Raw genomic sequence first — 17093 nt, 5'->3', positions numbered from 1 at the left:
TCTCACTGATAGAAATCTGTACTTTCAATTTTGTGGACCAGAACTCCCAATTCTCATGGATTTAAAGGCAGACATCTCTACTTTTATGACATTCCACATCAGAACATAACTTCTGAGCGCTCTGCAAAGCATTGCATTGTGGGCCCAGAGATGTCAACCTGCAAGGACTTAAATCAGTCAGGCTTGGGGGTTCTGCAACAAAACATGGCATTTTAAGGGAAAACTGCTTAATTTTGATCAGTGAGTCCCCATTGAGGTCTACGAGATTCTGCTGCTAAAAATGAATGAGACTCTCCGAAAATCAGTGGGAATTAATGGGTCTGCAGGTCCATTCAAGCAGTGAAGGGGTTAGTTTCAGCCCCGGCTCCAATGTCTTATGTGTTTCCCTGGGACTTTGCTAAGGTACCCAAAGTGAATTCCAATGACAGCAGCTTGCTGATTCAACCCTTTCTGTGTCACCTTTGACGTATGGTTCCCAATGCAATCAGCCACACCACCTCAGCAAGTCTTGCTTTGAGTAGCTGCTGTGCAAAAAGGAAGAGAAATACATAAATAAAAGACTACAGGACCATTCTAAACAGTACAGGCTAGCGCAACATCACTTCTCCATTTTAATTATTTCTTTTTTTACAAGCCACCGCCCTCCCCGCCTGTCGTTACTGTATTTATTTTGTGATAAATGTAAGAAGTCAAAACGGCTGACACAGATGGATAATCCGAGTGTGTAGGCCGAGGAGTTATAAATTAACACATTATTCGCTCCTAATGCAAAATACTTGAAGATGCATTTTCTCAGTCCCCTGACATCCACCCCAGCGAGGGCTCACATTGTACTTTTTTTTTCCGAGTGGCATTGATTTGTTAAAGCGCTGAATTAGCATGTCAGGCCCAGCTGCCTGTTCCAGGGCTGTGTTATAGAGGCCTACCGTCTTCTCTCTCTCTCTGTCTCTCTCTCTCCCTCTCTCCCTCTCTCTCCCCCCCCCCATGCCACACACGCAGGGCCTCATCGCACTTACCCCAGCTTTTTCCCACCTACATTATTTCTGTTCCTCTTTTTAAAAGCTAATGCAGGTAATAAGATGGCTGAAGGATTGGAAGAAATGAGCAGATGTCTTTATTATGACACAAGACTATCTATCCATCTATCAATCTATCTGTCTATCTATCCCTCCATCTCTCCATCTCTCTATCCCGCCGTTAAATGTATTTTATTACGTCTTTTTTATAGATTTACTCCAGCATAACAGAATCCAGCATGCTTGGCGTTGCACACAAAAACAAAACGTTTATTTTGAAAATAATTACTTACATACAAAAATAGTAAGAATGGCGATGATGACGTTTCACATAGATTATGATATTCTTTAGATATCATGTCCAGGGGACCCATCCCCCACTATCTCCCCCGCCCCCCTTTTTCAAGTACATCATTTTTTATTTTATTAAAAAGTGCGGTCCGCTGCTATCAGGAAGAATAGTACTAGTGAGTTAACACCTTCAGTATGCCTCTCCATGATACTAATAGCTCTGAGTTGCTGGGACATGAATGGAGCTCGGTGCTTCCTGGGCATGGACAAGCAACCTCACAGCATACTGGGTAAGGGCCAGGTACAGCCCCTGTACTGCGTGACTCTTATAGTAAAGCTGGGCACAATAAGGGCACAGGTGTGTCATCTTTGATGTACAGTACATAGTGTGGGGTCTCTGTCCCTTTCTTTACCAACTGTAATCCTATTGTTTCAGACCTATAAGCTCTAAAGGTTATTCTACGTATAGTCAGTGATTACAGTGCAGGGTGTAGGGATACCATTGCTTTTTGATTGACGTCCCTACAATTCCACTATTTTATTTACACACTTATAGTTCCACTATCTATATAAATACATGTGGATTCATTTTAGGAAGCTTCTCTCCATCTCTGCTTTTGAAGCCTAAATACTGTATAAATCTTCCTAGTATAGAAACGTTTAAGCAACAGTTAGCAAAGACGGGATCCCCCCGCTACACCGCCGACGCTCGTTCATAGTGTTTCTCTCTGCAAATCCTTTCGCTTGTGATTATGTATATCCCATGAAAGAGTAAATGCAGCTTTCATGTAGCGGTTAAGAAAGAATCAAGTACAAAAGTAAGACAGCAAACTGATCTCGCATGTTGTCCGAGGCACAAAGCGTCAGAAAAGAGCCGGCCGCATTTTATCAGCAACTTAACAATGTTATTGGTTTTGTTAAACCAAACTTGACATTCTTAAAGCAAATCTTTGATTATTTTAAAAGCAGTAATCCCCTCTGAAGCCTATATTAGTTTAACTCATATCATGTTAATTTCTTGCTCTCTGAGTATACAGTATCCTGCACTAAAATACAAAGACAAAATGCAAGTGTTTGAAATCACCATTTTACCCTGGTAACTTTTAGACTGCACTGCGCTTCATTTAAACCTCCCGGACACTTAATATTTCAAACGCTTATATCTCCGGAACGGAGCATCGGATTATCAAACTAAAAAGAGCTTTGGAAAAGCAACATTAAATCTTTTAATGTATATGCAAAAAAAAAAATAAAAAAAATAACGCCTTTGACGTGGACTGCTGCTTTCAAAAGGAACGTTTCTTATTTAAATAAAATGACAGTATACAGCAAGCAACTCTTAGCTCACACTTGCTCCCTCTCTGTTCCTGGAGGGCCAATTGGAGAAAGGATCAGGGAGGTGTGCACCGTGCATATTCAAGGTCCTGCTTAACACATACAGATGTAGCAGATGTTACTGCCCTCTGCTGCGTTAACGCTGCTACGATATTTAATGCACGAAAACAACGTGTCTATTGAAATTCATGGTAACAGGCATTCTCTTTAATTCCTGCATTAACCCTTGTTAACCGGGCGTAATAATAACTTGCTGCATCTGTATAGCATCACATCAAAAGTGAGTAGCTAAAAGATGTCAAACCACTCCAAAAGTTTAGCACAGTTACAAACTTATTGACTTTCAAACTTATTGAAAGAGTACCTATAGAGATTTGTAACACATAATACTCCCTTGGGTAGTACTGCACCTTTATGAATATACGTTTGCACTGGAATCTCTCCCGTTTCCATATAGGTCCTTTTTAGGACTAGAAAAGCACTGGTAGTCTCCCATCTGGCAAATTATGATTTAAGATGGACAATTGTGTTAGTATTTGTCTATAAACAGCGCTAATTTTGTGGGGTGAACTCACAAGAACTTTTTTAGGGTTCGTTAAGAAACTCTATAGAGGGATCATGGGATTATTACGAATGGTGCTTGGATACAGATTGGGGTGGTTGACCAATTACCAAAGCTTTTTTTTTTGTAAGACACAAAGGGCCATATATACTAAGCAGTACTCTGCCTTCGGACACCTCTGGGCGCGGGAAGACACCACCTTACTAACCATTTTTCTTAATTTGCTCCTTATCATAAAAATACCACTTATGAGCACATTCACATGTCTCGGACAGGTCTTATATATATCCACCATACATTAGTTAAATTATGGTGGGTAAAAAAATGACAAAAAACCCTCCACTGTTAAGCTTCAAATTGCAGAGCCAGTATAACCAGCCTCACACTGATAAGACCCAAAAGGTCGAAATAGCTGTCTGTGAGTAGCTTTACTGGCTATGCATCTTAACCCAGGCTGTGCAGAAAAGCTATGCAATGCAGCAAGCATAAGCTTATAGGGGTCCATGTCAACATGGATTTCAAGCAAAAGGTGGCACTGCATGCTCATTTGCATGTAATTTCCCAGAATCCCTTGCTGCAGTGGAAGTACTGTATGTAGACATGCAAATGAGCACACAGTAATATTTCCAGGTTTAAAAAGTTTTAAAGTGCAAATAGAAACAATCCAATGTTTTGGACACACACACACACTCTCCCCCCACCCCCCCCCCAGGTTGGTTTAAGGATTTACATAATAGAAGCATCAAGGCCTGTGACTTACATTGTCAACTTTGCTAGCAAGTGTGACCAATGCACAATTGATTTACAGACATCTAGCTTAGCTTCATGGACCTTTTCTGCGGCTTACATTACATGTTAATTATTTGTATTTCACCAGTTTTGTCTTGTCAGCACAGCAGCTTCTGATCTTTTTATTGAAACGTTGACACATATTTGAGATTTAGAAGCTCACACAGACTGTTCCCAAATATTCTTCTTGTCTTACTAGCTTACTTTACACTGCTTATAGCGTGTTATCTACAGTATGTCCAGGTTTCAAATGCCTGGGCTTTAAAAGTGTCTTCCAGCGCTGGAGGGTGTATCTTATGCCTTTTTTTTCTCACCCATAGAAAGCTTAAGGCAGTGGTTTTTTTAAACCTTTTTTGTGGTTAAGGAACCCCATAATTATATTGTGAAATTCTGAGGACCCCTCAACCCTCTCAGATCAGATGCATTGTAAGGAAACCCAACCCTCTCTAATAGGGCCTCTGAGATCAGATGCATTGTAAGGAACCCCGACCCTCTCTAATATCGCGTCTGAGATCGGATGCCTTGTAACAAACCTCAACCTCTCTAATAGCGCGTCTGAGATCAGATGCATTGTAAATTCTTCTGTATTTGCTACAATTTTCAGTTGACCTGAAAATTGCAGGGAATCCTTTTGGAATGCCCGGGGACCCCAAGCGTTCCTAGGAACTTCTGTTGAAAACACTGGCTTAGGTACTCAGATAGCTCTCTATTTAATTTTTAGAGTGCCAGGCTACAGGAGCGATCACATAACACAACCAGGCAATGGATGCCGGTAAGGCTGGGTCCATAGAGGGGGAAGCTGCGCTGAGCCGTGCGGACGCTCCGCGCTGAGCCCCGTCATCCTCAATGAGGATATCTTTAGAGTTGGCTTCCGCGAGCGTCCGCAGGCGTGCTGAGGCACAAGGATTTTCAGCCGACAGCAGAAACTGTTTCTCAGCACGCTGTCGGCTGAAAACACCCAATCAGCGCAAAGCAGCATCATGACGTCGACGCCGACGCGTCAGCGCGGAGGAGCGCGGCTAAACCCCTCTATGGCCTCAGCCTAACAGAAGTGAGGCTGGCTGCTCCGTCTATGACGTACCTGTTATGTCTTTATGGCACTGGAAAGGTTGATGCGGTCTTCGTGATTTAAGGACTTTATTTGTTTGCCCTGCAATGTAATCGTGTACGAATGATGAGTCACAAAGTAGAAACAATATAGTTTTAATATGGACACACCTACATTTGCTCAACTTGAATTTTATATTCCAATCCAGGGCACCTAGACTGCACTTTGGGACCATGTTTAAGTCCTGTGGCTCCAATGGAAAATAAGGAGTGTATTGGTGCGGAGCGAGTGTCTTAAAATATTTGTAATTTTCATATCGGCATAAGTAATTGGTCAAAATGAAATAAAAGGGTTATGCTTTCTGAAACCATAATTGTATTGACTCAGATCTGGATGTACTTTGGGTGGGATAACTGCTGTAAAGGCACTGTACAACTAACCACAAATTAAATTGATTTAAACAATAAAACTATTATCCAATGTAATTGTCTTCTTTAAATAAATGAGTTCTTCAAACAAAAGTTTGGTTTCTTAAAAAAAAAAAAAATTTAAGCAAGGTCTTCTTTTATTTTCTCCCTCTATTTGGGTCCGACCCTTTTGACATTTACACATCATTTGATTTTTCTCCGTTTTTGTTATTACAAAAACGCCATGTTATACTGTACCTATAGTAGTTGTTGTGGTGTATTTCCCGGGCGCTGACTCTGACCGTGGTTGGTGTAGGATTAGGATATCTTAAATGTCTTAAATGGTTGGTGTGTATTGTAACAGCTTTGATGGTGATGTCCTACTGTGACTCAAACTACCCCACTAGGGTCTATCCAAAACCCTTGGTGTATGGAATGTGTGAAGGGATGGGGGAGCACAGCGTAAGGAATGGTGGAGTATGATTGTGTTATCTCCCTATGATGTTCAGTGGCGTCCTGACACCCTTAGAGTGTCCTCAGAAGGAGGTTTGTGCTCCTAAGAGGTGGGTTAAGACTTAGGTGGGTGAACCGAGTCTATGGATGTAACATGTATGAAAAATGAATCAATAAAATGAAAACTTACACGGCCTTGTGTAAGTTGTATCCCATCAAGGTTTCTTTTGCAGTCTTATCTTCCTTCTGGATGATCCTTCCTGTTTCGTTATGGTCTTCTCTTTCTGTCCCTTCTTCTTGCTGTGGTCTTGATGTTTGTCGTTGGACGAATCCTCACACTGGTTCTCATGGATAGTAACAGGAGAATAACTGGTCGCTTGCAACTATTCTCCCAAGTATCAAAAGCATTAAGTGCTTTAAGGGCACACTCTCGCCACGCCGGATCAACTGAAATCCTCCGGAAAGAAAAGTCCTCCGATATACTGCCCCGCGCCTCAGACTTGGATCAGCCTGTCCTCGTAGTCAATGGCGCATTCGTCTGCAGTTCCGCATCTGCGCGCATACAGGTACGGTGGCACGTCGGGAACAGGACTCCTCACCGGCTACAGGATCCTGAAAGCAGGTGGCCCTTCAGGTCAGTGGTGTCCGGGTGTCTTGATCTCAGCACAGCCTTTGTGCTCAAGACAGTATCTCCTCTGTCAGCACAGTTGCGAATGTGCTAAGGAGTCTATAGTAGTTGTACCTATAGTAATTGTACCTATAGTAGTTGTGACTATAGTAATTGTACCTATAGTAGTTGTAACTATAGTAATTGTACCTATAGTAGTTGTAACTATAGTAATTGTACCTATAGTAGTTGAAAACGTAAAAATTGCCATGTTAATATACAGCAGGGCCCCGGGTATACGGCGGGTTCCGTTCCAGAGGCCCGCCGTACAGTGAAAATCGCCGGAAAGCGGATCCGGCGATTTTCAGTGCTGCGCATGCGCAAACCAGCATTTTCGCCGTTCTGCGCATGTGCGACCTGTGGTCTGCGCGCACAACCGGCGGTCTGCATGCGCAACCGCCGGTCTGCGCATGTGCGCCGGGCGCACCCGCCCGTTCTGCGAATGCGCGATTTTAAATTCAACATGGTGGCCCCCTTCTCGCTACCGCCGTATCAGCGAATCGCCGAAAAGCGGAGCGCCGAGAAGCGGGGGCCCTGCTGTATTATAAATGAAATAAAATCTAGTCTTCACAGAGGGCTGTAGACATACAGTACCTGTAAAAGTAAGAAGGCTGGTTAGAGGCCGGACTGGAGAAGGCAATATACCAACACAAGTTATTTGCTGTTCAGCTGAGTATTACTGTTAATGTCTCACAAGTTAGAAAGAAAAAAATATTGTGCTGGCTTTTTAGAATTTATGACTTCAACACCAATTTCTACAACCCCTGTAATACAAGTGTACAAAAATGTATAACTATATCTTTTAATCCTTGCAATATTAATCCTTTCAGCTGTAAAGGGGCACTTTAAACTTTCAGCACCCTCTTTGTAAGTTCCCTCATTTGCATGTTATTTCCCAGAATCCCTTGCTGCAGTGGAAGTGCGGCATGCTAAGAGATAATGGGGAAAAGGGCAGGGTTGCAGACCTTCCTGAGACATGTGACTGTGCTTACAAGTGTATTTTTTTATTTGCAGTTCCTTTAAGATACATTTATTGATGTTGAAACAAAGTGATAGTCTTCGCTGCCATTTTTAATACTTGTTTAATAAGAGTGAAAAGTTTTACAAATGTAGCACAACTCCAGACAGAACAACAACAGAAAGCACATGTACAATGACACAAATAACACAAACTGCTTATTGGAAGTGAATCGGGGCCTTGTACTTTGCAGGAGAAATAAGACTGCGGTGATTCAGATGTTGCATTTTTAAAGCAGCAGCAGTTCACATTGCTAGCCTTTTGCATTTTATGTTTTAATTACATTAAAAGATCTCTTCTTGGCCTTGCCAACTCTCTGTATTATTTAAAAAAAATCTGATTCCCCGTTCAGAAGATATAAGCAGAAGTTAAAATGGGAGCTTTCCCCAGAAGATTAGGAAAATAATGGGGGGGTTTTAACACCAGGAAAACATAAAAAAAGAGCAGGACATGCGCGGAGAGGAAAAGGCTAACATTATACAGTATGAAGTAAACCCAAATCCATAGAGGCTTCTTGGGGGGGGAATTGCTGTTTTAACTACTTTGGAGAACTTGAAGGTGTTAAAACATTGTGTATTCAGGGCAAAAAGCAAAGGTGACCCCGGTCAAACAAACAAAATAATTTTGGCCAATCCTTTCACAAGGGAATAACTGTTGATCTAATCCAGAGGTGCGCAAACTGGGGGCCCAGGATTTTTCTGGGGGGGGGGAGGAGAGGGGCGCGGGCGGTTGCAGAGGCCCCGCACTCTTCCCCGACGCATTCAAATTAAATGCCAGGAGACAGCGCGAGGCCTCGGCAAGCAACCTGTACTTACCGGGATTCAGCGCGGGGTCATGTGACGTGCCACGTCGTCACGACAACATGCGTCAAATGTCGTTGCGGGGTCACGTCATTTGGCGCCCGGTCACTAGAGAGGGGGGGGAGGGGGCGGGAGCGCAGGAACCGAGACAGGGGGGGGGGGGCGCAGCCAAAATTTTTTTGCACATCCCTGATCTAATCTATCTCTATATAACACTGACAGTGTAAGCAGGAGTACACCATTCATTATACATTGCAGAGCAGCACAGGCAGTGTTGAGTTTATATGGAGAGATGAAGTGACTTTCTCAAGGCCACATGGACCTAAAACTGTCTCTCAAACCCGTTTGAGAATTTAGTGCGTGTCCCCCCCATCACTACCAGAGTGGTCCGCAATACATTGCAGGGGTTCACAAGCACTCCCCACTACACATATTTATTCAGCTTACTCCGATTTTGGGAGCACTCCACAGTGATTCCTTCCTTTCTATACTGTAGAACTTCTCATATATCTGTTTGGAATGTTTACTCCTGTCACCACTTCTATAACGATTGCTAATACTTCTCAAGAATGGAATGGGTTGCATATCACCAAACACACAGAACCCCAGCAAGCTCTTTTTGGGAACCCCTGAGCCCCCACAAAATATATATACTGTATATGTATATAAGTGTCAAAAAGGAGAGCTATTGAGCGTGGCATATGTATACAACAGACGGCAGAGAAGCCCAATGCTACATCCAACATGACAGAAATACACAGTAAAATACTAATATATTCTCTTGAAAAGGGGTCATTTGGTTTAACCCTTTGGCCAAAGCATTAGGATTAAAATTCTCATTTACCTCTATTAGGAGGGAAAAAGACCAACATATCACTAACTGTTTATTAAATATTGTGAAAGACCAACATCATTGTATAAGTTATGTTTCCTGTCCCTCCTCCCCCATTGTGGTTTTTTTGGGGGGGTGGGGGGGGACTTTGAAGACCCCTTTTAAATCTGCCAAAATACTATGGCTCGCAGTTCGTTGATAGGCGTAGTTAAGCCAGGCACATGTTATAGAGTTGTACTAAATTCAGAGTCGCTCATTCCCTGCCAGGTCTGAGATGGTGCAAATCCCTCCCTTGCCAACAATCTGTACGAAATGGGAGGGTGATTAATAAGCTTTTAATGCAGTCTCATGCTCGAAAAAAAAAGAGGAGAGAAATGCCGCGTGTGTCAATTTTTTGTTACTCTGAATATGTAAACCTTTACACAAGTTAACGTTTTAAAGTACATTAAATCCTGTCCCAACAAAATAACGGCGAAAATAAAATCTGATTATGGGTTAAGATTTGACACTAGCTGTGCAGAAAATGACTTTGCTTTTTTTTTTTTTTTGCCTGCCCTGTCTAGTGTTGCAACTGTGAATACGCATTGAAGTGACACATGCAGTCACAAGGCTATCACACTGTTAAGGCAGGTCAGAGGTCGCGGCAGAGAGCAGGGCGTTGCTGGACAAAGGTTTTCGGAAGCAGAGGTGCACCCCTCACTTCTCTTTGTGGGCGCCTGTAAACTTTAGTTTCATTTTTTTTTTTTAAACCACACAGTAAATAAGTTATGGTGGGTTAAAAAAAAAGTGACAAAAACCTTCCACCGTACAGTAAATACAAAATAGCGCTCACATCTATCTATATATTTTTACAAATAATTGTATATTTCCATGGCTGGGGCAGGACATAACGCCAGGGTGATGCCGTGTGCTGTGACTCCTGCATTCCTTTCAGGTTATGCTAGGGAAATGGCATTGTGTTCAAATTCCAAGTCACATGAATCTTTTATTGCCACTAGTGGATCATGGCTTGAAGGCGAGGGGGGAGGTGGGGAGTGTGTATCTGTGTGTGTGTGCACATGGTGGAGGAGGGGATGATCACATAGGGAAGGGAGGGCTTAAGGGCAGTGAGAAGGGAGGGGGGGGGAGAGATGACTGAGACACTCAGGAACTATGAGAGGAACACTTCCCTTGGAAAAAATGACCATCCAACGTGAGTCTGATCCGCTGTGACAGTCACTTATGAGCCTTTTTTTTTTCTTTTTTTCCCCCCTTCCCATAAACTCCGGCTGATTTGTCGCCAGCCCAGACAATTAACAGCTGAAGAAAATATGACAGGACACACGCAAAAGAGGTTGGGAGATAGAGGGGAAGCAATGCACCAGTGCGAAGAAAGCTGAGTTTGTGCCTCGTTGTATAAACTGCCAGAGATTCTCCGTGTCCCCCCTCCCTCTCCTCCCTCTGTTTTTTTTTTTTGCACTGTGTGTTGAAGGCCAGAAGTGAGATCTGTATACTGTTCCACACTGACTGAGGCCAAGGCAGCTCATGGTACTGTATGTTACCACTACTCCTCCCTTCATTCCTTCTTGCCTTTTTTCTTTTTTATACTGTATTGTGGGATGGGAGGGAGATTTTTTTTGGGGGGGGGGGGGGGGGGAGATGGTGTTAAAAGGGGTGCGGTGTGGTTCCTTTTGCAGTGTTCTTAACCTTTTCTAGTTCCGGCAAACGCGTGGTAGCTCCCGGCGTGGTGGCGTAAGGGGATAAAAGTGTGACCACGTGGAGCGCTTAAAAGAGCCAGCGGAGCGTGCGGGTAACCATTTTTCTTTGCTGGATGTGTTCAGTGCTGCAAAAGGCACACTGGCGCTGAAGGGGTTAAACCCTCCCTTGCTGTCGGCTGCAGACAGGCTCTTTGCTGAGCAGAGAGTGAAGCAAACTGATGTCAACCGGCTGCATGTTTTGTAAGCATGGCCCGCGGTCGTTTAACCGCCTCAGTGCCAGGGACCGCCCTTTTTTGGGGTAGGGTTCTTAACCCATTCATTGCCAGCACAGCCCAGAACACTGGTTTCACTCCGGTCAGCCGCTTCTCCTGTCCACTGTCAGCTGCAGGTTTTTCTAGAACGGTTACGGACTTTAACTTCTGTACTCGTGTCTACGTTTGGTACCCCACCGACTGCTGTTTTGGGGAAACTAAAGTTAACGGGAATATTCCTATTAAGGAATTTGCCCAGTGTCGGGGTTTGAAACCCTATGTTTCTTCTGTTGGACACTGTTTGCAGTTTAAAGGGTGACCCAGTTTACCGACTTCCTATAGCAACTCCAGTCCTCAAGGACCACTAAAAGGTCTGGTTTTCAGGATATCCCTGCTTCAGCACAGGTTGAGCCATCTGTGCTGAAGCAGGGATATCCTGAAAACCTTACCTGTTGGTGGCTCTTGAGGACTGGAGTTGCCCGCCCGAGTCCTAAAGCATCTTTAGTATTAATTCTTAAACCTTTCCAGCACGATGAAGTCCTGCATAATATTTGATTGATATGTTAGATGCTCGTTGGGCCAAAGAAAAATATGGTTAAAGAACTTGTGTAATATTGTTTGCAAAGAATACTTTTTCCTTGAGAAAACAATTCACATGCTGTCATTGCCACCCAAAAAGTTGTTTAAAGTTACTGTAGCATAAATAACGGGTTTGCTTAGAGCTGGTTGAAAGATGTACCTGTACGTGAACATCTCAACTTTTTGATGCTCTGGTGCAAGTGGTACCACAAAACCCTAGGATTGTATGGGGCACCACGTGTGGTAATGGTGGATCCTTTTACTTTACAATATCCTATTATTATTATTATTTTCTATTAATTGAATAATTACAAATGTTAATAGATATTGTTTTGCGATGTTTTATATTATACACGACCTAAAAAATGATAGCCGATTCAACGCGATTTTAGGTGCAGGTGTTCTCTGGCGTTCCGCAGCTTTAGTAAGTCTGAAGATCCAATCAGTTGAATGGGAGTTAGGGTGTGCTAAATTACCCATTCGTCTATAGAGAGTGCTGAAAAACATTGCTTTTTGGGTTTCCAAGCATTCTGCTGATGTATGCCATTTATTTAATATGCCGAGTACTTAATAACATCATTTTTATTTTTTTAAAACACAGCATTGATAGTTTACTGTACTGTACGTAACGCAGATTATGGAAAGTTTTTTTTACGCTTACCGCTAAAAATCTAATCTTGGTGCTGGAGGCACAAGGATTAGGACTTATCCAAAGCTGTAATTTATTTATTGACATTTATTTGTTCAGTTTCTACTAACTTTGGCAAAATTGTTTTGTATTTTCTGTGGATTTGTCTCATTAACAAGTTTGGTTTTATATCACCGCCTTCACTAGAAACTGTGGTTATCTGATGATTTGTGTTTGACAACTTTCTTGGATGTTTGTGTGGGTGTGTGTGTGTATGTATATGTGTGTGTGTATATATATATATGTATGTATATGTGTGTGTGTGTGTATATATATATATATATATATATATAACACATTTTATTATGTGAAGGTTTAACTGTCCCTTAATGCATGTGCATAGGGAATGATAAACCTTGTCGTTTGGATACACAGGTATGTGTTTTTGTGAGGGATATTCAATGCGTCCCATTCCATCGGGAACATTGTAAGTAGCTTCAGAGATGCCGACCTCCCGCAACCAAGGTATGTCTCTCAGTCCCAGCCTCTCAGGCCGCGGCACGAGTGCACGCACACACCTGACTTCCAGGCCGCGGTACAGTGTGAGAGTGGCTGTGACATCACTCGCTGGGAGCGCAGGTAGACAGAACTAGAATCATTGAATATCGCTAACCAAAACAAACATTTACAGATGCTACACTGTTAATTAATTAATTAATTAATTTTTATTTTTAAATGTTTTTTTGTTTAGAAGCCTTCATGTTTGACTAAAATTCATCTTTTCACAAGTAGGTTGAACTGTTCCTCCATCCCATGGTGTAAGCAGAATAACCGCATGTTGACTTTATTGACCTTCGATTACGCGTATAATTTTAGCATCTTTTCATTCAAAACGTCTTAAAGCTTGATGCATAGTTCCAACACAGTCACAACAAGCACCCTGAGTACTGTATGTGCAGCAGCACACTGTCACTGATTGGGATCCTATAATGAAGTCAAAGTGGGGCAGATTCATCAATCTCCGCTGAGCGGCAGGTACCTTAACCGTCATTAACTGGCATTTAACCCTGGATCAGGGGTAATACCCCGCATCGGAGATGAATGAATCTGCCCCCATGTGTAACATGTCTATGCATCTCTAATGCACTTAGGCCCCCTTTTCAATATTCTCTGAAGTAGTCTTCCCCATGTGGGAGGAGATTGCAGTCCAATTCATTTGACCGGTGTTGAGCTTTTCTCCACCATGGGAAAGACGGATTAAGCGTATTGAATAGAGGGCCTTCGATTTATTATTTCTGTCTGTGTAAATCTCCCATACCACTTATTTTGTAAACTCTTCAGCCGTCTATTTGGGGCAGTGATTTCCTTCTGACCTTTCTTGACCTGTTACAATATCTCAGCATTGTACAGCATTAGAAACCTCTTATATTTTCAATTGTATGTATACTTCTGCATGAGTGCATAGATTACAGCAGCGCAGTATTCAGAGTTATTGCACACATCTTCTACACTTCTAAACCTTTCACTTCATCTGTTAGTTAGAAATTAATTTAATAACAAACACTATTTCTACTCACATTACAATAGAAACAATATTTTTAAGATAGATCATTAACGTGTGTGTGTGTGTGTGTGTGTGTGTGTGTGTATATATGCAAATGTAAATACAACTGCATTTGCATATTGGCTTTGCTGTGGAGGGTTTTTGTCACTTTTTTTACTGAGAGAGAGAGAGAGAGAGAGAGAGAGAGAGAGAGAGAGAGAGAGAGAGAGAGAGAGAGAGAATGAGGCAACTTAATGGGTAGCTTAGAGGTAAGAGCGCTGCCTTTGAAGTGGGTGTACACAGTTCAGACCCCCTGCGTCAGCTCTCCTTCTTACTCACCTTATCTTGGCTCAAATACCAAACGTGCTCTCTGGTAACTTGAACGTATTATATTTGCGCTGTCTAGGACAATATTGTGTGTGTGTATGTGTATATATATATATGTATGTATATGTATATAATGTATAGGTATATATATGTATATATATATATATCAAAGAAAAAGATCACCTGTGATCGATATGCTATACAGTGGAGGTTTCTTGTCTCCTTTTTCACCATAACTGAAAATGTGTATGGTGTATATATATATATATATATATATATTCTCCAATATCTATGAATTTCACTGTCAATATTGGCACATTTTAACTTAAACAACATAAGTTTCTGAAAGCTGATGAGCGCTCCATACTTATCTTGTTGTGCTCCGGGGGTTTAATAGTGTTTAAATAGATTCCCAGGCATCTATTCTTTACAGAATAGTAAAGACTACAGTACCCCCGATGGGCACTAGCAGAGCTTAATGAATAACCCCCAATGTCTACAACAAAACCTGTTTAATTTTTAAATTAAGTTTGCCTGTTAATGGGTTATTCATACAACAAATATTGCTAGACATGTCTATACTTTTTGTGGCTTAGATCCTCTTTGCAGGAGCAGTTGATAGCAGACAGCTGTGACGCACTATTTGACATACTGTACTGTAGTGTCACCTATTCTGCCAGCCGATGGGAAGGCTGTTTGACCATGTTTAACCGTACAGCCAACATGTGAAGAATCTTATTTTCAGGGAGACTTGGCAGACAAGTGCATGGGAGCGCCACACCTTTCACTGACCTGCTTTGCGTTAAGGGGATTTTTTCCCCAGTAAATTACAAGGAAGCCTTCCACATTAATAGGGAGAGCTGGCCTTAGAAACTGCCCAGGCCATTATTCCAAAATGCAAGGATGCCTCTTCCAAGTGCTGCAGAAGGCATCATCTCCACGCAAAGGACGGAGACTAAAATAAGGAGCCACAAGGCACATCATGTCCCAAATCACTTGGATGTGCTGTACGGTGTCTTAAGACTTAGCACTGCTTAGTAAACATGGGTGACCTATAAGTCACACGTTGATAGACCCGTAAGTGTTATTTTGTCTTTCTTATTCGAGAGAAAGAGATAAGCGAAACTGTTCCCTGGTAAAATACTCTGCCACACGACTAATTTATTTATAACCATAAAAAAAAGATGGTTCTGTCTGATGGATATAACGGTCTGATTAGTGCCCTGTTTATGACGGTTTGCTTTTCCCAACAGTTATATTGACAGGGGTTTATGGAAGCTGTAAAGTGAACAAGCTATCAACTTCAGCAGCAAAATCATAATTCACGGCTAGATGTAGCTCCTTACAATTCTGAGACGTTGATTAGCATCATCACCGATATCAGGACAACCCATTTTATCTCCTTAAAGGGTGGTTTGGGTAAAGAAGGGTTGATCTAATTGAGCCTGGATAACTTACCATTGACTAATCCCTTGCTGTAAGAGGGACCAGCACTGTTGCCTTAGCGTAAGCGCCTTCAGGAATGGGTGGTTTCCCGCCACGGATTTTGTAAAGGATGAAATGGGACAAACAAGACATAATAAAGGGGAGGTTGCCATTCCCTCCCCTCCCCCCCCCCCCCCCACTTGATACAGCATAACAAGGACACTGAGGTGTCCTTCACACTAATGGGAAGTATCACTTTCCCAGAAAAATAAATAAATATTGTTTGCATGAAGAGATTTGGGCTATGATAGCATAGCATAGCTTTCCATCACATTCATGGCGTAGGTTTGACAGGTGTCCAGTATTGAACTGGACTCTCCTGTATTTGGGCACTCTGTCTAGTAAAAAAAAAGAGGTACTACTGGACATGTATGTGTCTGGTATTACCTCTCTGGACATAGTGACCTGACTGGCTTGGGGGAGCAGGGAGAGGGCAGGGCTGTTGCTAGGGTGCTGGGCAGCCTCCTCCATCCTGATTGGCTGCATTACCTAGCAGCATCCAATCAGGAGGAAGTGTCAGGAGCCTGAAGGTGGGGCGAAGGAGAGGAGGAAACAGTCTGGAGCGGAGAGAGGTGTGTGTGTCTCGAGCATGTGTGTGTGCGTCTCAAGTGCATCATACCTTTCACCATTGTGTCCAATATTTTTTGAAAAGCCATCTGGCAGGCGTAATCTATTCAGGGTAATACCTGTATGTGATGAGCCTTTGCACAGGAGTAAATGGTAATTTTCTATCATCCCATCTCAATATGATTTAGTGGTAATGTGTGCACTCTGTATATAGCATATGGTGCTTTTTTGACCAGCAGCACTGCTGTAGGTTGTAACATTAATAGCAGGAACCTGGAATCCAGGGGTCCATATGTCTGTCCTACTTTTAAAACCTGGAGATACATCACTGTTCGGGCTTCTTCTTTTGATCTGCGTAAGCTGCAAAAAGGGTGTGATAATGATTCTGTCACATCAAGTACAAGGATAGGAAAACCAACGTATTGTACAGTATGTTCTCTGAGAGACTACACATGCATATACAGATGAAACTGTTCTCCTTAAAGATATAAAGCCATGCTTCTAATGTGCTACCTTTTTTTTATTTTTTAACATTGGATTCACAATAGAGCAAATACTAATGGCCAAATTACTAAAGAGCACAAACAATGCAGAGAAAGCAGAATGCTGTGTAGTTTATGGACTTATTAGAAGCTAATCCCTACATAAGCAATGACTTAGCTGCAGCACACAGTTATAGAGCACTCCTTACAATATGCACAGGGGTGACGACTGGGTTTTAAAGCAGCAAATTGGCGGTTCGAACTTAACTCCTATTATGTAAGTAACCCCCATATGCATGTCCAGCCTTTTCATTAT

The 17093-nt window shown here is 42.3% G+C and overlaps 1 protein-coding gene across 16 annotated transcripts in view; it reads left to right on the top strand.

The window, feature by feature from the left end:
- BNC2 (basonuclin zinc finger protein 2) overlaps nt 1-17093 on the top strand; it is a 556774-nt gene that overhangs the window by 276180 nt on the left and 263501 nt on the right. The window contains exon 1 of one of the 16 annotated variants that reach the window (XM_075594828.1): nt 10353-10410. The exons of 12 other annotated variants lie outside the window; for them this stretch is intronic. Coding sequence is in view for 1 of the 4 variants with exons in the window: in XM_075594820.1 (XP_075450935.1) it covers nt 10743-10745 (3 nt within the window). In the remaining 3 variants the exon portion in view is untranslated. 3 more of the 16 variants (XM_075594810.1, XM_075594816.1, XM_075594820.1) reach the window with 3 other exon arrangements.

The sequence above is a fragment of the Ascaphus truei genome, chromosome 1 (genome assembly GCF_040206685.1).
Source record: "Ascaphus truei isolate aAscTru1 chromosome 1, aAscTru1.hap1, whole genome shotgun sequence".
Taxonomy (NCBI): domain Eukaryota; kingdom Metazoa; phylum Chordata; class Amphibia; order Anura; family Ascaphidae; genus Ascaphus; species Ascaphus truei.
This window is presented reverse-complemented; position numbering and strand designations above follow the sequence as displayed.